This window comes from Tubulanus polymorphus, chromosome 3 (genome assembly GCF_964204645.1).
Source record: "Tubulanus polymorphus chromosome 3, tnTubPoly1.2, whole genome shotgun sequence".
NCBI lineage: Eukaryota > Metazoa > Nemertea > Palaeonemertea > Tubulaniformes > Tubulanidae > Tubulanus > Tubulanus polymorphus.
Window position 1 is genome coordinate 18,317,165 of NC_134027.1, and position 21,543 is coordinate 18,338,707.

Genomic DNA, 21,543 nt, shown 5'->3' on the forward strand with positions numbered 1-21,543 from the left:
CACCAGTTTGGCGGGCCACTGGACCATTGGTCCTTTATCTTAATTTTATGATCATAGCAATATGTTGTGTGTACCTAAACTATGCATTCATTAGTATAGTATAAATGAGAATATCAGGTCCAATGTTGATAAATACTTCGCTTAATTTCCCTCATATTTCCTTCTGGCATTTTCACCTTTGGCATTTTTACCTATGGTGTGATTTTTCCTCTGGCATTTTTACCTCTGGCATTATTACCTGGATTCCATAACACGTACGTGTGCTAAAGTGCAGCATACAGTGTGTATACATGCAGTATTGCCGATACACAATATACTACTGGTACGTACAGTATAGTAGTACAGGACTGAAACAGGCTATATACAGACGTATATACAAATAAGCTATGGCGCTGAGTAACCGGGGGATTTTTTTGAAGCGCTTCACGGGTTTAGTTCGCTCATATCATGAACGGTCAACCACATCAGTGGCTTCTAGCAGAGATGATAAACAGCTTCATGAAATACCTGGACCTACAGGATTGCCGGTGGTTGGCAATCTATTCCAATTCCTTTCCTATGCGATGAAAGGGAAAGCTCATCTGTACCATGTAAGTTAATTTCTTAATCAAAAACTATATTCATATAATATACTAGCTAACAACCCGTCATGGAAGGGTTTATCGTAATTGAGTTAGAGTTGATTATTTTACTTCTTATGTGGAAACCACATTTATTTCGCATATGAATGGAAGTGTCTTGACTTGATTTGGATGGTCAGTTGAATTTACATTTGTGTTTTCTTTTGTTAAGTCGAAGTAATGGAAAAACATTTCAGTTCGTTTAAGCATTGGTTGACGTTTATGACGTCATGCCAATGCTAGTAAAATGGATCGAAAATCGTAGTCGAAAAAAAGCATTGGACTCTTCTCATTTTCATAGTAAATTCAAATTGTAACTCCGTTGTCGTAAAATATATAAGACACAGCTGAAAATGACTCAAAATAATGTTTCAATTATTCCCTACAAGATAACGTCGCCGGATTTCTGATTAAGTGGTCCAAAAAGTTATGCTATCGCATTTTAGCTCCCGAAGAGCGAGAGAGCTATTACGAGCGTGTCGGCATCATGTTGTGTATGTTTACCGTGAACCAAAGCACACCATTTTTACAGTCATTGAATTAACGAAAGATCCGATTGATGGGGTTAAATACGCTGCAAAAATAGATCTAGCAACTTTGTATTCAAGATTAATTCACCATCTATTGGGTTGAATGGTGATAGAAGTTGATCACAATAGTATTAAGAAGATTTTTGAACATACTGCCATGGAGTCCCGTCGATAGACTGTTAAGTAACACATTTTCCTTGCCAAACTTGTATTCTAAATGTATATTGTATGAAAATAGAAATATTAATTTGAAAATATTTTGCATTCGAAAATTGATGTTTAGTGCACCAGCGCTTTTTTGTTGAATAATACGTGCGTATGAATATTTGGATGAATTTTACGCAATACTTATTTGCATATAGAAAACACCGAACAGGTGAACTATTTGTTTAGGATATAACAATCGCCATTTATCGTCATGATACGGCTTGTCCGAAATGTCACTAGATAAACCGGTACCGAGAAATATCGCTATGAGATCAACAAACGGATTGCTACTCATACGCGTCTATTACCATGGTCAACCGGACCACTGTTTATTGTGCAACAACTTTAACCATACATGGGTGGAATGTCAGGATGTAAGCTGCAGTCACCCAACGCATCCACCACATAAATGCAGACAGATAACGCACAGAAACGCGCAAAAAAACCGGCGTTATGAACTAAATTACCCGACCGCTCAGCAATCGTCAGCGATCAGCAAAAAATCAGACGATTCTGACAAACGTAAACGATCATCGTGTTCGTCATCCGATGATTCCGCCCCACAAACACCGAGAAAACGTTCCATCCAGGAGAAAGTAAATGATACCCGGATAACTGCGCTTCAGACAACGCTGTAGGCTGTATTATCTCAGCAGCCAAATGAAACTGATAAACCGATAGCTACGGCTGTCCCTGTTGCTGAAAACTCTAGATCTCTCCCGAAACCGCTGTTTGAGGGCCTGCCAACAAGCCAACTACAAAAAGACCAGGAGAAGGATACCAAACGCATGAAAGAACTAAATAAAAGTAAGGGGAGATCATCTAGTTCCTTTCCACAAACCGCCGAAGACCCAAAAGCGGTCCAACAACGGATTAACGCAAGAGAGGAAGAAATAAATCGCCGCAAAAACAAAAATAAAAAGAACTGACTAGACGGAAAGAGAACTGTGCCAGAACATTTACGGTGTTCTTTAGAACTTTCAGGGGTCCGACCTCTCAAATACGAATGGGAAACCGAAATACTAAATAGATTGATCGTGCGAGCATCAGCTATATCTCAGAAAGGTAAAATATTGGAAAGCTATCTAAAACGATGTAAAAGTATGAGTAACACGCAGGTTAACTGCTCAAATTTCTTCGTTCAAAATGAATGCCGAAAATATTAAAATTGCGAGCTTAAACTGTAATGGTCTCGTAACCTCTAAAATTAAAAGATTAAACATTTTTGATAGGGTAAACCGATACGATATTTTTCTGTTGCAAGAAACACATATTAAGAGTGATGAAGAGGCAACCAAATTTTTTAAAATTCTGATGAATGACTTCGAAATTATAACGAATAATAATGTCAATCGTGTTAATGGAGTAGCTATCGGCATAAGTAGGAAAATTGATTTTAAACTGATGAGTCATACTAAAGACACACAAGGACGTGCTATTTCAGTAAATTTATTAATTGGAAATGAAAAATTTAAAATCATAAATATATACGCTCCGAATAAAGAAAAACAATGAAAGGAATTTTTCCAATCTTTACCAAAGATTATTAAAAAAACAGAGAGCGCTAAAGTAATTGTCGGTGGAGATTTCAATTGTATTGAAAACTATTCGCTAGATCGACAATCGGTCCATTCAAACCCTAGAATAACTATTGGCACCGAACAGATCGGACAATTGTGTAATTTGTATTGTTTAGAAGATCCATTCAGGTCACTAAATCCCCTAAAACAAGGGTTTACTAGAATAACAAAGGTCAACAATACCATAACTAGAACTCGAATTGATAGATTTTATGTTTCTCAAGCTGTCACAAATGATGTAGAAACAATAGAACACCTTAACTCGATACACTCAGACCACAATTTAGTGTCAATGACAATTCACACAAACCAACCTCAACGTGGCAAGGGATTCTGGCATTTGAACAATGATTTGCTAAATAATGAAAATTATGTAGACATGATTACAGACATGTGGAATAAGTGGCAAAGGCACAAAGGAGTTTATGAAAATATCCTCGAATGGTGGGATGATGGTAAAAAGCTTATTAAGTCTAAAACTATTAAATTTGCATGTGCCATTTCTAGATCTAGAAACGAATTAAAGCGTAAACTCGAAAACGAATTATATATTTTAGAGAGTCGGGCAAGTAATGGTCAGAACTACGATTATAATAGATTGAAGAATATTGAAACCATAATTAAACAAATCGATGATAATAAAACAAAAGGGAAAATAATACGATCAAAAATTGAGTGGAGAGAAGAAGGAGAAAAAACATCGAAATTCTTCGCCAACTTAGAGAAAAGGAAAGGAAAAATTAACTATGTAAATGCGCTTTATAATGAAAAAAATGAACTTAAAACTAATCAAAGTGAGATAATGGATATCAAAGTTAACTTCTATAAAAAATTGTACACCAAAGAACAACCAGACCCCTTTAAACAGACCTATTTTCTAGAAAATCTACCTCAAGTTCAAAACCCAGAAATGATTGATGGTCCTATTACGATTAATGAACTAACGGACTCGGTAAAATCTTTTAAATTAGATAAGTCGCCCGGTATTGATGGAATATCGATTAACTTTTATAGGAAGTTCTGGAATATTCTACAAGATGACTTCCATAAAGTAGTGTGCGAATGTATAAACCAAAATACGATTTCAGAATCTATGAAGATGGGCGTCATCACGCTACTCCACAAAAAAGACGAAAAAGCGCGTTTAGAAAACTGGAGACCAATTACTTTACTGTGTAGTGATTATAAAATAATAACAAAAACTTTATCAAACAGGTTAATCAAAGTAATGACAGATATAATTGACCCTGATCAAACATGCAACGTAAAAGGCCGGCGTATCCACGATAATTGCCATATAATTCGAGATATTATTCAATACACAGAAGACGAACATATTGAGGCATTTTTAATAGCCATCGACCAGATGAAGGCCTTTGATCGAGTCGTCTGGTCCTTTATGTTTAAATCTCTTGAAGCTTTCGGATTCGGCGAAAATATGATCAAGTACATTAAAATGTGTTATGTTGACCCTAAATCGTTGATAAAAAGTAATGGATTTTTAACAGTCCCTTTTTCCCTCGAACGGGGAGTTAGACAGGGATGCCCGATGAGCGCGTTGCTATACGTCATCATCGCTGAAACTTTATCAATAAAAATCAGGCGTAACGATGAGATTAAAGGAATTAAGTTGCCTGATGGCAGCATTTGTAAAACGAAACAGTTTGCTGATGACAATACCTTAACTTTAACCAGCACCAAATCAATTGAGGAATTATTCAATGTTTTATCTGATTTCGGAAAAGCTTCCGGTGCTAAAGTGAACCGCCAAAAAACGGAATGTTTATGGATAGGCGCCTCCAAAAATAGAACTGATACACCTTACAATCTTAAATGGTCGAACAAACATATAAAAATATACGGCATGTATTTTGGACATGATGACATAGCTAAGTTGAACTGGGAACGAAAAGTCAGCACAGTATCAAACATATTAAATCAATGGCGTCAGACAAAACTATCCTACAAAGGAAAACGCGTAGTCATAAATTCATTTATTCTTCCTATATTATGGTATATATCAGAGATATATCCAATACCTAATACCTACATGGAAAGGATTCAGAACCAAATTAATAATTTTCTTTGGTCATATGGAAAACACCATGTTAGGGCAGAGGTTATTTATAAACCTTTACGACAGGGTGGCCTAGCAATTAACAATATAAACTGTAGGATAATAGCCCAGAGAGTGCGAACAATTCTATCTGAAATAAGGAAAGAAACGAAATGGAGACCTTTGCTCAATTTCTATCTCGAAAAAATACTGGGACCTGGCTGGTCATTACATTCCTTGATCAACGTAAATTTCGTAAATAAAGTAACTAATAACTTGTATTATAAAAACCTACTATCTGCATGGAAATATGTGATAACTCTTACCGAACCACAATTATCAAAGCACGATATAAAAAACAATTTATTATTCAATAACCCTTCAATAACTTTTAACGGCAAAACTTTAAACTACCCAGAGTATTCAGAAATAGGACTAACAAATGTCAAAAATTTATTCGATGAATACGGAAATTACTTGGAACTAGAAAATTTTACACCAATTCTCGAAAACGCTAGGAAACATAAAAGGATATACGAGGCGATTCCCAGAGAATGGCGTGTCATCCTTGGTGACGAAAGCTTAGCCGACACTAAAAAATCAGCTTTTACGGTAAAATTCCACAATAAACAAAGACTTTTCATTAGTTTAACAATGAGGGAGTTATATAGTTTCATTATACATAAGAAATTCGGGCACATTGTCCCGATAGGACGAAGGAAAATCGAAGATTTCCTCAATGCAAACGATATCGACTGGGCCCAAATTTGGGAAGATAGCTATCACCCGATTATAGACAAAAAATTGAGTGATATGCAATGGCGTTTCCTACATGATTCGTTAGCAACAGCAAACAAACTAGTAACATGGCAAGTTTCAAATGATCCAACCTGTAAGGTATGCGGTCGAGCGGCCACAAATAGACATGTAATAATTGAATGCCCGGCAGCAATTGAACTTTTTTCTCGATTCCAAACTATAATTGACCAAATAGCGGAACAGCCAACTAACTTAGATAAACGAGTAATATATTTCGGCTTGCCTAGACAGATAATTAGAAATTCAAAAAATAGACATATATGTAATTATGTAATAACAGTTCTAAAATGGACACTGTACAAAAATCACCGTAAATCATGTGACGGGGAACAGCAAATAGATCTAAAAAACTATGCTAGGAATTATATTGTAAATAGATTAAAACAAGAGATTGCACACAAAAAGAACATACATTTGTGGACCCAAAATGAATCCCTAATTAAAATAACTGAAATGGAATTGGTAATAAATGAAATACTACTCGATACAATTTATGATATACTGTAAGCTTTGTATACTATGTACTACGTATATTATTAAATACTATGTATAGTATGTTTGTGTATTTTCCGACATGAATAATGTATTATTGATATGTTTATATGTATGTATGTATGTGTATGTATATGTGTATATATGTGTGTATATGTATATATATATATATATATATATATATATATATATATATATATATATATATATATATATATATATATATATATGTGTATATATGTACATATGTATATATGTGTATATGTGTATGTATGTATGTATATGTATATATATATATATATATATATATATATATATATATATATATATATATATATATATATATATATATATATATATATATATATATATATATATATATATATATATATATATATATATATATGTATGTATATATATATATGTATATAGACTTGTTAATTCTGTAAATGTGTATATATTGAAGAATGATAGACTATTTGATAACGATGTCTAGTATGTAAATAGGATTCTGTACCGATAACTGTATATAATTTTTCAAAATTTTAAGAAAAAAACAAAAGTAATATAAAAAAAAGATAAAAAGTACTGAAAAAAAGGAAAAAAATGTTAAAAAAGAACGAAAATTTTTTATATCCTATTTGGAAAGAGTAGAACAACCTAAAATGAAAAGAGATAACAGTTATTTAAGAACTTTCCCTCTCGGTCGTAAGGTGTTTTTACACCTAATACACGGAGCTAGAGGTGATTTTTTTTTTTCTTTTTAAACTGCATATTCTCGCTACAATCATGTAACAATTATTCAGTCCCCCACATGACTCCAGTGGGTGCGATGTAGATGTAATGGAGCTTTCCATTAAATAATAAAGTAAGATATAAAAAAAAAGACATATCGATACTTACCTGGCACAGAGCTCCACCGTGATCTGAAACATTTACCGTGAGCTGGAAGGCTGGTACAGAGGTTAACCGCGATATGGATTTATCTAGAGCCAAGTCGTGGTCGAACGACATGGAGCACGCTAGATCGATAGAACTTTTTCTTGTTGTCAGGAAAATCGGACTTAACGTGAAAGATGTTCAGGAATTTTTGGAAGAAGCCTTGAAAGATAGAACCTTTAAGGCTTGCGTTAGGAAAGCTGACGACTTCACTCCGTTCGATTATGAATTCATTGCAAAGATCAAAACGCTTTAGACCTCCTTAAGAACCACGATTTGCAGATCAAGGATAAAACGGTTACACTTCGTGGCCGAAGGAAACGCCGACGATTGTACGGATAGAGGGAGTACCATCCAACTGCTCTCACAGTGTAATCGATGAAATTCTGAGTGGATCCGGTACCATATTAAACAGAACATACCACCCGACTTTTGCGAAGACAGATATCGAAAATGCCGAAAAAAAATTACCGAAATGTCAATATCTAAAGCTATCCCTAGGAATATAGCAATGAAGTCAGCTAACGGACTTGTGCTAATCTGAGTTTACTATAGCGGTCAGCCGGAACATTGTTTACTATGTAATAACTTCAACCACACGTGGGTTGAATGTAAGGAAGTAAGTTGTACGCATCCTACCCATCCACCGCATAAATGCCACCAATTGTTTCACCTAAATGCTTAACAGAATCGATAGTACGAACTACAGTACCCGACGATCGAACAAACTTCAACGAAACCGACAGTGGAAGATTGCAAAAAACGTAAAAGGGCTTCGCTTTCTTCATCTGACGAATCTGCACCACAAACACCGAGGAAAAAGTCGATACAGGATAAAAATACTGTCAATTGCGATAACGTACCATTGAACGAATTACAGAATAAGTTACAGTCTGTAATCAACCAAAGTTCAAACACTTCTCTTCACGGAACAGACCGTGAAAGTGACTTTCTCCGCAGCGCGAGTTTTGAAGGCCTAACGACCAACCAACTCAACAGAGAACAAGACACTGACAATAAACGGTTAAAAGAATTTACAAAGTAAAGGGAAAATTAACGTCGAACCCCTCATCAGAAGACATTAAAACGCTGAAACATCGTATCTCAGCGAGAGAAGAGGAAATAGCCCGCCGTAAAGCCAAAATCAACAAGAAGAAATGACGAAGCGGTAAGAAAATTGTACCAAAGCGCACTGATTTTGGCATTGAATACATGAACATTAGACCTTTGAAGTATATTTGGGAAACTGAAATGCTAAACAGATTAATTAAACTGGCTTCGAAAACTCTCTCGGTTTGTGAAATTAAGAAAATTGTAACAAAGTATGAAATGACAAATTCTTGTAAACCACTGTAAGGTGGCTAATGATGGTATGAGAATAGCGGGTCTCAATTGCAATGGACTCGTAGCCTCCAAAATCAAAAGACTCAATATTTTTGATCGGCTAAAGCATTTTGATATATTTCTCCTCCAGGAGACGCATATAAGGAACCAGCGAAAATATTTCCAAAAATTAAGGGAAGAACTCAAAGAACGCACAAACAAGGCTGAACAAGGCCTCGTGATACGGGGTAATCATATCATCAGCCGTCCACCTCTTTTTCGTTCGCCACCCCAGACCAGTGCAAATATGTAATCATAAGAAAAATTCATCCCTAAATGAAGGAACCCGAAATAAAAAAACAAGTCATAATCATATGAAAAAATACCCTGGAAAATCAGATCAAGCAAACGAATCATTTTTGATAAAATTTTGTACGGATGATAACAAGTCCAACTCAAAAAATCAATCGGATGACAACAATTGTAAATTGATAAATCAATCAAAGAGAAATGAAATTTCAACAACTGTCAATCCCCAAGCACAGAATGAATCACACCCTGAAGCATCTGCTGAGATCAGATCGAAAAAGGGAAAATACATCCCTAGGAACAGGAAGATCCAAAAAATGTTAACTATATGAAGGAAGAAAATTTGACGCATAAAAAATTAATAACCGATCAAGGTTGCGGAAAAAACATCAACTATAATAACCACAACTGCAATAAAAAAGCAGAGATCTGAAGATTCTATACACAAACGCAGATAACCTCATGAACAAGAAAGCGGAACTGAGTGCAATGAAAGTTACCCATGAGCCAGATATAATATGCATCACGGAAGTGAAACCTAAGAATACTAGATTCGATCATGATAACAGACACACGATATTTAACGGCTCAGCAGGGTATGAAACTTTCACTAATATTGAGTCCACGAACAGAGGCATTGCTTTATATGTTAAATCAGAGCTTAAGCCATGCCTACCACCTGACTCTTTACTGAAAAAGCTTAAAGATGGAGACATCAATGAAGTAATATGGGTCCAGTTCCACAGCAACAAAGATGAAAAACCAACTTTACTGGGATGTGCCTATCGGAGCCCTAACAGTAGCGCAGATAAGAATGCTCTCTTCGCTGAAATGATAAAGAATCTAGGTAACTTACAAAATTACCAAATATTTTTATGCGGAGATTTCAACATCCCGGAGATTAACTGGAGTTTAAACACATGCAACTGTGCGTCGACACACGTGTCCTCGAAATTATGGGAAGCAAGTAACGACTCTTACTTAGAACAAGTTGTGACCTGGTCCACTCGATTTAGACAGGGACAAGAACCAAGTACACTGGATCTACTCTTTACTAATCAACCTGAACTACTAAAGGACACAATAAAATTGGCACCTCTGGGTAAAAGTGACCATATATGTATGGTGTTTAATCTGTCGATCCATCATAAACCCCCATCTGTCAAAACTGGAAGAAGAAACTTCAACCGTGGTGACTACGACCGATTTCTGGAACATATCAGCAGAGACCTGGAAGAAAGCAAACTACTGCAACTTGATGTCGACTCATGCTGGGGAAGAATTCACGAATGTATTAAGAAAGCCGAAGAACTTTATATTCCGACTTACAATGCACCCAGATGGAAAAGAAATTCCCTTCTTTGGATGAACCGTAAAGCAATATCCAAGATCAAAAAGAAGCACGCAGCCTGGAAAAGATACATGCAAACTACAGACGGTGAAGATTACAGAAGATTTCAGGAAGCGAGAAACGCTGCTAAAAGAGAGACAAGGAAAGCGACGAAAAACTACGAACAGAAGTTATCCAAAGAAGTAAAAAATAACCCCAAAGCCTTCTGGAGGTACTGTAAAAGCAAGTCAACGACAAAACCAGGAATTCCTGACCTTATAACCCAGAACAAAACAACCATTTCCGATAACGAAGCCAAAGCTAATGCATTTAACGAGTATTTCGCCAGTGTCTTTACAATGGAAGACAGCTCTAACCTACCTGAGCCATGCAACTTAGATAGGGACCTACCAGAAATAACCGACATAGAAATACCCCCATACCTCGTGTTCAAGAAGCTGAACAGTCTCAATGTAAATAAAAGCATGGGACCTGATGGTATACACCCACGTATCTTGAAAGAAGCAGCCACACAACTATCCAAAGCATTAACAACACTGTTAAAAAAAAAACTATGAATGAAGGAAAATTACCTATTGTTTGGAAGTACGTCTGCTATTATTACACCTATCCATAAAAAAGGGGTGAAAAACGATGTCGAAAATTACAGACCCATTAGCCTCACCAGCATTGTCTGTAAAATCATGGAAGGACTGATAAGGGATTCTGTCATGAAACACATGATTGACACAGAAACACTTTCAGATGCGCAACATGGTTTTGTGCAGGGCAGATCAACTGTGACACAACTTCTAACCTCTATGGAGGACTGGACGACAGCCATTGACCAAGGAAAATGTGTTGACGTGATATTTATGGACTTTCAGAAAGCCTTTGATAAAGTTCCTCATAAACGTCTCATAAAGAAAATGGAATGATATGGTATCAAAGGTAAACTTCTCAGGTGGATACAAAACTTTCTTGCTGACAGAAAACAGGTAGTTAACATCGAAGGCTCAACATCTACTACCCAAGAGGTTACGAGTGGTGTGCCTCAGGGGAGCGTGCTAGGACCAATATTATTTGTAATGTACATTAATGACCTCCCCGACAACATAGGAAGCCGGTATTCGAAAAACGCCTAATGAAAAACACCGAATCGGAAAACGCATAACGCCTAATTCAAGTAACATCCAAGAAATTGACCTAAATCCCTACGTGAACTATGTACACAACGCTACATAGTTCACGTCGGAGTGCGTGGAGCGCCGCCTGTTCCATCTTCGTTTCTACTGTCTTTGGTTACGCAGGCTTATCTGTGTTATTATTTCATATTAAGACAGAGTATTATGATAATAAAAGACATCATTTTATGGAACATATAGTTTATTATTTTTGTTCAAGGAAGTTCAGGGGCTGGACATTATTTAGTCTCTCATTGGTTCGGTAGGTTCGGAAGATTAGCGTGGTTGTGAACATTTTTGGAGGATAATTTTGAGAATGGCTATTTTATCAGTCTCTGTGTGCGTTGTACCTACGAGCGAAGGTTGTACCATATTTATGCATTCCGGTTTCAAAATTCAAGAAAGCCGGTTTATAACCGCGGCGTTTGTTTTCGCGTTATCATAGAAGTGTAAACTGTTTCAGTTTACACTTCTATGGCGTTATGTGATTGATCGCTTGCACGGCGGACATTCTATCATCATCCTATAATGAAGTTTATTAGAGTAGTAGTCTCGTTTCGTGAAGCGTAAAACACATGTATTTTCAAACTGTTCCGTTGATGAGTTGGATTGTGAGTCTCAGTAGATGGTGCAATTACGAAATTAGGTCATTTTCTAGGAATTAGGCGTTATGCGTTTTCCGATTCGGTGTATTTCATTAGGCGTTTTTCGAGTACCGCATAAGAAGCAGCATACTCATGTACGCAGATGACACAAAGTTATACAGAGTCATCACAAGCAACAGAGAAAACCAAGTCTTACAAAAAGACTTGGATAGTCTAACAGATTGGGCCAAAACCTGGCAAATGAAGTTCCACCCCGATAAATGTGTTGTACTACATATTGGCAAGAAACAGCAGGAATACCAGTACACCATGAAAATAGGTGATGAAGAACACATTCTTAAAGAAATTAACCGAGAAAACGATCTGGGTGTAATAATGGACGAAAAGCTCAGCTTTGCAGAACTATATACGTCATCCACAAACAAGGCCAGCAGAGTTTTAGGTATGATGAGACGGTCATTTGAATCACTGGATGCCCACATGTTCAAGCTGATATACAATGCAATGGTACGTCCGATACTCGAATATGCGGCACCTGTCCACATGCCTTACCTGAAAAAAGAGATTTTAAAAATTGAAAAGATTCAAAGGAGGGCGACTAAGATGATGCCTCAAGTGAGGGAGCTATCATATCCGGACAGACTCCAAAGACTAGATCTCCCCACCCTACAGTATCGCAGATCTAGAGGTGATATGATAACATCATACAACTACCTACACTCCCATTATCGAGTCAACAGTGAAAATATCCTACAAAGCGATGGAAGGAACGTCGCCCTAAGAGGACACTCCATGAGATTAATAAAACCAAGGTCACAAAAAAATGTCAGATCAAACTTCTTCAGTAACAGAATGGTGAATACCTGGAACCAGCTCACACAAGAGATTGTAGACGCTCCATCCGTAAATAGTTTCAAGTCCCGCCTAGACAAATTCTGAAACATCAAACAATATGAAGTCTAATCACCAGAACTTAAAATAATGGAACACAGATTTGATAGCTGGGAAATCCCCCCTAAAATACCAACGTTGGCTACCATGCAACAAAGACTTGTGAAACAACGAGGCAACCTGTCATATAGGCCAGATCGGCCTTCGTTATTGGTTGCAAATTACGATACGATACGATACGATACGATACGATTAAAAGTATAAGTAAAGAATACGAAATTTTCACCAAGAATAATATTAATCGTATTAATGGGGTAGCAATCGGGATAAGTAGAAAATCTCACTACGACCTGGGACATTGTACACAAGGTCGCGGAATATGCTTATAATTATTGATCGGTAATGAGAGATATAAAATAATCAATATATACGCTCCAAGCAAAGACAGGCAAAAGAAAGAGTATTTTCAATCAATTCCTGATCTTATTGGTAAAATTGAAAACACGAAGTTAATTGTCGGTGGAGACTTTAACTGTATAGAATATAATAATAATAATATTTTATTTCCACGAGAAATTGTAACAAATTTTATATTTATAAAGGATGTTCCAATATCAGTGGTAGGTGCTCATTTAAAGCAAGGTTGCTTGTCGGGTATGAGAAAATTATTCCTTATATAGACAATCAGCTCATTCCAACCATACGGCAACATCTGGCGCTGAACAATTAGCCCAATTGTGTTGTTCATATTGTTTAGAGGACCCATTCAGGGCAATTAACCCTGCAAAGAAGGCTTTTACTAGATTAACTAATGTCAATAATACAATTACTATGACTAGACTACAACTAGTTAGACCGGTCTAAATGGGTCCGTACCTGGTCCGGTCCAAATTTAGACCGGACAAAATTTTGGTGAGCGTTCACACGGCGTTTTGACACGCGGTGATAAAATCGCTTGTCACCGGGCCCACAAGATGTCACCATCTGCTAAATAATTGATTGCGCCTGGATGAAGGCTTGCTTCCATATTCCAAGTAGAGCAAGACATTCTTTATTTGACCAATTCGATCCTCTGTCAGGTTTATACATTTTTGCGAATTCGATTTTATTCTATCATGCTGAAACTCTAAGTGTCGTTTAAACACGGTTCAAAGCACGGCAGTAAAACGGATGATGATCGCGATATACGAATACGAATTACACTGCAAAAAATTCCATTGAATAGGGAGGAAAAAGAGTACTCAAAAATAATTACATAAACGGTAATAAAAGCATTTGAAACTTAATAAACTGGACTCACACTCTACCGCAGAGGTTGCAACATTTACCGCAGAGATTCAGAATTACGATTTAGACCGGACCTGGTACCGGTTTCTGTCCACACACGCATATTTAGACCGGTCCAAAATTTGGTCCGGACCTGGTTCGCTCTTTTCGACCGTGCCAAATTAGACCGGTCTAAACTAGACCGGTCTAATTTGGAACGGTATTTTTGCCCGTGTGAACGCTTGGTCCGGTCTAAATTGGACCGGACCAAATTTAGACCGGTCTAAATTTCGTCGTGTGAACGCGCCTTATGTCTCTCAATGTCTCACTAGTGATATAGAAACAATAGCGCACTTGAATTCAATCCATTCAGATCACAAACTAGTGTCAATGACTATACGCACAAACCAACCACCAAGAGGCAAAGGATTTTGGCATCTAAACAATGACCTTTTGAATAACGAAGAATATATCGAGCTAGTAACCAGCACTTGGAGTAAGTGGCAAAAACATAAAGTTTTGTATGATAAAATCCTTCAGTGGTGGGATGACGGTAAAAAGTTAATCAAATCCAAGTCTACCCAATTTTCTAAAAAACTTGCCAAATCTAGAAACGAACTGAAACGCAGACTCGAAAATAAACTTTATGTATTGGAGGGCCTAGCAAGTGAAGGTCTGAATTATAATCATAATAGACTAAAAGACATTATAACAATAATTAAACAAATTGATGATAATAAAACGAAAGGTAACATGATAAGAGCCAAAATAGAATGGAGAGAGGAAGGCGAAAAAACATCAAAATTTTTTGCAAATTTAGAAAAACGAAGGGGAAAAATTAATCGTATAAATGGCCTTTATTATAAAGGCCATTTATACGATTAATTTTTCCTCTTATATAGGCCTTTATTATCGTTATAATAACGACTCCGAGGAACTTAAAACTGACCAAAATGATATAATGGATATTGAGGTTAGCTTTTATAAAAAACTATACACTAGAGAAGTAACCAATCCCGTTACTCAAGACCGATTCTTACACAATTTACCACAAGTCCAAAACCCTGAGAAAATCGATGGACCAATCACGCTTGAAGAATTAACAAATTCGGTTAAATCGTTTAAGCTAGACAAGTCACCAGGTATTGATGGATTATCTAGCAATTTTTATGTCCAATTTTGGCCAATTCTGAAATACGATTTCCACGAAGTCGTATGTGAATGTATTCGTTTAAATACAATTACAGAATCTATGAAAATTGGCGTAATCACTCTCATGCACAAAAGAGGGGAAAGAACACGCTTAGGAAATTGGAGACCGATTACTTTACTTTGTACAGACTATAAGATTATAACTAAAACTACATCAAATAGGTTAATTACTGTTTTGACAGATATTGTTGATCCTGACCAAACATGTCATGTTAAAGGTAGACGGATCCATGACAATTGTCACATAATCCGTGACCTAATCCAGTATACCAACGATGAAAATATTGAGGCCTTTCTATAAGCGATCGATCAGATGAAGGCATTTGATCGAGTAGATTGGTCATTTATATTCAAATCCCTGAAATCGTTTGGCTTCGGTGAACATATAATCAAATATATTGAAATGTGTTATTCTGATCCCAAATCTTTGATTAAAAGTAATGGTTTCCTTACAAATCCATTCTCTCTTGAACGAGGAGTAAGACAAGGGTGCCCAATGAGTGCGCTTCTCTATATTATTGTAGCTGAAACCTCAGCTATTAGAATAAGGCGCGATCCAGAAATTGAGGGTATTACCTTGCCAAACGGGGAAGTGTGTAAAATGAAACAATATGCTGATGATACAACCTTAACCTTTACAAGTATTGAATCAATCAAGAAACTTTTCCATGTTCTAACGGAATTTGAGCAATCTTCTGGAGCCAAAATAAGCAAAGAAAAGACGGAAGGTTTATGGATTGGTGCCTCCAAGAATAGAACGGATAAACCCCTAAAGCTAAATTGCACAAACAGACACAAAGGCAAACGCGTAGTTATTAATTCGTTCATTTTACCTGTCTTATCGTATGTCTCAGAAATTTATCCTATACCCAATATTTATGTCGAAGGTATTCAGAAAAAAATTAACGATTTTCTTTGGTCTTATGGTAAACATCATGTAAGAGCGGAGATAATCTATCAACTTTTAAGCAGCGGTGGATTAGCAATTAATAATATTAGTTGTAGAATAATGGCCCAAAGGGAAATATATGACATCATAGTCCATGCGAAATTCGGCCACATAAAACCAATTAGTCAAAATAAAATCCAAACAATTCCAAACAAACATAACATAAATTGGGCTCAAATATGGGGAGACATTTATCATCCAATAACTGAGAATAAACTCGGGGATGTGCAATGGAGGTTTCTACACGATACCTTAGCTACAGCAACTAAACTCGTGACATGGCAAGTTTCTAACGACCCCACCTGTACAATATGCGGCCGTGCAGCCACTAATACGCATGTCATAATTGAATGTCCGGCAGCCGTAAAACTTTTTACTAGATTTCAAACGATAGAAGCCAAGGTAGCAGAACAACCAGTCCTCTTAACTAAACGTACAATTTGTTTTGGTTTTCCTAAACAAGCAATCATAAATCCACTCAGTATATGTAACTATTTGATAACTGTCTTGAAATGGACACTGTATAAGAATCATCGCAAGGCATGCGCAGGAGAAACTGAACTAGATATGAAAAATTATGCTCGTAATTTTATAGCCAAACGATTGAAACAGGAGGTTACGGCTAGAAAAAATATCAATGTTTGGACTCAAAATTAAACACTGATCTATGGTGGCTGATTCGGGCCATACTAAAAGATTTTTCTGTACGGCTAAAGCACCGATAAAAAATTTTTCACATTGGCCCGTTTTTCGGTTTTCTCGCGCGAGAATTCAAAAAGTTTGGTATTCTCGCGCGAGAAAACAAAACTTTTGGTTTTCTCGCGCAAGAATTCAAAAATGTTTTGAATTCAAAATGTTTTGAATTCTCGCGCGAGAATTCAGAACATTTTGGTTTCCTCGTGCGAGAAAACTAAACATTTAGGTTTGAAAAATTTTTCTGACTGGCAATAAGCTGGATAAAAATTTTTTACAATGGCCCATTTTTTTGTTTTCCTGCGCGAGAATTCAAAACTTTTGGTTTTCTCGCTCGAGAAAACCCTAAAGTTTTGAATTCTTGCGCGAGAAAACCAAAATGTTTTGTTTTCTCGCGCGAGAAAACAAAAAGTTTTGAATTCTCGCGCGAGAAAACCAAAAAAGGGCCACTGTGAAAATTTTTTTATCGTTGCTCTAGCCGTACAGAAAATTTTTTTATCATGGCCCGAAACAGCCACCATACTGATCAGATGCAACGGAAATAATTACTTTATAAATGAAATAGCACTCAGTACGATTAATGATATTTTGTAAGGTCAGAAAAGAGCGTTTAGGTTTCTGTAAATATCAATTAATCGTTTTATACATACTATACATGTAACTGTGAATGATGACTTGATATTTCTATACTATAAAAAAAAGTATTTCTATATTGTAAATATAAAGAATAATTTGTGTCAATGCGGATAATGTGTAGGTATTGGAAAGAGTTAGATGATGCATGTATGATGTGTAGTGAAATGTTCCTGTTAATGCAGTTTGAATTGTCTTATACATATACGACTGTTACTAACCAGTGTTAATGAATAACGTTTACATCGAATTGAAAAGAATTAAATATACATGTATGATTACTTGGAATATGATGTAAATACCTCCCGTCCCCCACCTGACTCCAGTGGGTGTGATATAGCTGTTATGGAGCTTTCCTTTTGTAAAATAAAGTTTATATATAAAAAAGAAGAAAAAAAGACATATCGTGTGGGGAGGATGGGCATTGTGATCGCATTTCATAAGTCTGTGGTAAGACCCCTTGGCCCATGGGCAATTATTGTTTTGAATGAAATAAACTTATGAATCGATTTTCATTTAAGTTGTTATCTTTGATAGTGATAGACATTGGTCATATAACCGGCCATATTTCACTCTAAACTTAAAGCAAAACAAATCGATCTGACGTATTTGTTCCTGCCTACCACTGTCCGAGGCGTCAAGTCTCACCGTAGTGCCTAGGGCAGTTGTTAAAGCAAACAGATGCATAATTTAAAGAGTAGTAGAATGAACAATGTAATATGTTTTCATCGATATAAAAAAAACCGTACCTCGAGAGCACAGGACCTTTGGTCCTCTAGTTATGGCTTAATCACTGACAGTCAATAGTTAGTCGGCTATAGAAACACTAACCCAATAAAATTCCGTTACCCGTTCGTCAAAAGCCGATAACTCGCACGTTGATTCGAAACGATTATACGATCTTAAAGCATCTTAAGCTAGGGGCACACGTCTGTCGAGCGTATTTTTCCGCCCGATCGCGACAGTGAATTCGCCGACGAATTTATACGCCCGATAGGAGCGGGCACACGTAGCGATGAAACCGAAATTCGGCCAGCGACCGCCGCTTAGTGTGAGAGAGTTAACAAATCAAATTATTATCAATAATGCATCCTATTGATTGATAGAAATGGTTCGCTCGGCGGAATTCATCGAGTGCGGTCAGGCGGGCGAATTTGTAGGCGATCCGATGGGCGGCGTAAAAAATCGGCCAAAAATATCAAACATGTTTAATCGCCCGCCGACAAAATCGCTTAACCACGGAATCAGTAATGTTTTTTTACAGTCCATGGCTGAAATGGCGCTATTGAATAAACCAATGAGGAATATTGCCTCCAATTATTACGACGAAAGTAAAGGAATGAATTCCGAACGGAATCAATTCAGGTTTTGGTCTTATGTAGTCTTTCATTGAGTTGATATTTCACAAGGCTATGTGATATTAATGTAATTCATGTTATTGTTATTTTTCTTCATTCACAATCTTATACTTTGGATTTATGATGAATAAATTGAAATAGAAATTGTAATTAGGAAAAATTTGATCCAATAATTTTATAAGTATTTTACAACTTTTAATTAATAGACCTCATGGTTTGATTCTCAGACCATTGAGAATTATGGTATCAACTTCAACTCAATTTGATTACGATCGGCTTTTCGTAGAATCTCCAAGGTCACAATTTTAGTAATTTGACCTTGGGAGGTTTCAACCTCCCAAATCCATTTTCCAAAATATCGGTCACATTTGTCTGCGTCAATGAAAGTAGACTGCATGTCAGTTTCTATTGTGCGCCTGCCGCGTTATGGGCACGAGCAGCTCAAGAAATCTTAATTGAAAGTCAAGATTAGAGGCGAATATTGAGCTCAATTGCCCGCACAAAGTCATAATTTCATAAACTGGTCCGCAAATAAAGTGTTTTGTGGTATAGATGACATTTTTGTATTGATTCATACTTGAAATAAATCATCCCAGAATTGGTACCGTACTATTTTTTTGATACAAACTGAGAAAGTATCTAAACATTTAGGAATGCGCTCAGCTTGTAGCAGTTGGAAATAAATATTTCCATTTGTAGTTTAAAGAATTCAACGAGGTCGGGTACATTCTATTTGTTCGGGTTTCTTACTCTCGGCTACATCTCCGGGACTCATTTGCACAGTTCTGAGTTGAATTTGACTTGAATTTGAGTTAAAACATTGAAAATGAACTAACTTCAACTCGGAGTTAACTCACGACTGTGGAATCGCGTCATGGCCTTGGATCCGTAATCTTTCATAAGAATTAATGGACACAATGTGAAGCAAAGTTGTACAGTTTAATCTAATGCTGCGTTTTCAGTTTCAGAGCCATACGGTTTCATGGCGCTTTTCATAACAAATCACGCATTACAGCCCACAACAGCCGAAGTATATTACACATTTGAGGTGGCTTTGAATTTAAAAGTGGCTCGGACTAACATGCCACGACCGCATATCAAATTTCATGACTATTCGTTTTTCGGTATCACTCGCCACCAGTTTTTCATTTTGCACGAAAAAATATACATTTGGCTAACATTTAGACTTTTTAGAATGGGTCTGAATGGTAAATTGATATTCAAATTCCGAGATCTACACCAAATGTCATGTCCCTACGATTTCACATCCTTACGATTTTCAGTAGGGCCACTAGGTCTCACTTGTGTCACTAGGTGTCTCTGACTTTATGTTACACATTTTCCTCTATTAATCAAATTAACAAACACGCAATTGGCGGCCATCTTAGTGTCATCAGTACTCATTCGTACTAGGTGGAAAATGTATTTTGAGAAAAATATCTAGTTTCTTTTATCGTAAAGTAGGGATTGACCCTGTCATTTATTTGATTGGTAGATTTCGTTTGATTTGGTGTCCCTAAGAATCCCACCCCCTCGCCTGGAATTGGGTTCATTCACCCGATGCTTTGTTCTTGCCACCTGGGGGAGTATGATCTTGAATAATTTTCAAATTTTTTAAAATTTGAAAAATTGTGGCTTATAACATTTTCTATGATTGCGGTGAGTTTCAAGGTTATAGGGGTTTGTATATGGTCAGCAGGGATAGGTAGAATAACTTAGTATTTCTATGATTATGGTAAGTTTCAAGGTCAATGATTTCAGTATATCAGTATATGGTGACCAGGGGGTGTTGAATATTGAATGGTTACATTATCGAGCATTTGAAACCACATCCCAAAGTGGGCATAGTGTCCCTAGACCCCTAGTTTTCATTTCAATAGTTCCATTTGAATTTCAATATTACCAGTTCGATTTGCATATTAGGCTTGAAGAAAATCCGTTATCACTGCATTGCTGTTATATTTGCTATTTGTTCCCGTGTATTGGCCGTGCATAACCCTTATTATCATGTGTTATATATCATGTCACTAATGAATGATAGTCTATGAAATAATTTTTGTTTTCTCTTATAGCAAGATTTATCGAGAAAATTTGGTGATTTCTACAAAATAACGATTCTTGGTGAATCTCAAGTGATTATTTCTGATCCAGATTTAATCGAGGATATTTTTCGAAAAGAAATTAAAACTCCAAAGCGACCGAGTAATCCGTCCTGGGACGATTATAGATTCGATAATAACCAAGAACATGGCTTGTTGACAAGGTAAAGTTATATTTTCGGGAAAATGAGCCTAATTACGTTTGGTGAAAATATGATGATTACATGTATAACGATTTTCAATAAGTTTTTTTGGTTTACCTTTGTTAGCGATATTGAAGTTGGCATTGAGCCAATTATGAAAAATCACGGTACGTTTGTGAGCATTTGTTTCATTGGTTCTCGGCTTAAACGACGTATAATCGATGCGATCAAAGACATAGCGAACCTTCGTCGATGACATGGTCAATTTTGTTAAAATTTTACGAAAAACTGTTTTTGGTGGGAAA

The 21,543-nt window shown here is 36.5% G+C and overlaps 1 protein-coding gene across 1 annotated transcript in view; it reads left to right on the plus strand.

Moving 5' to 3' along the window:
- Positions 1 to 359: 359 nt before the first annotated feature.
- The window catches only part of LOC141902366 (25-hydroxyvitamin D-1 alpha hydroxylase, mitochondrial-like), a 58,556-nt gene continuing 37,372 nt past the window's right edge, over positions 360 to 21,543 (plus strand). The window contains exons 1-2 of the mRNA XM_074790053.1: positions 360 to 590; positions 21,069 to 21,259. Of these exons, the coding sequence (XP_074646154.1) occupies positions 387 to 590; positions 21,069 to 21,259 (395 nt within the window). The 5' untranslated portion in view covers positions 360 to 386. The remainder of the gene's footprint in view (positions 591 to 21,068; positions 21,260 to 21,543) is intronic.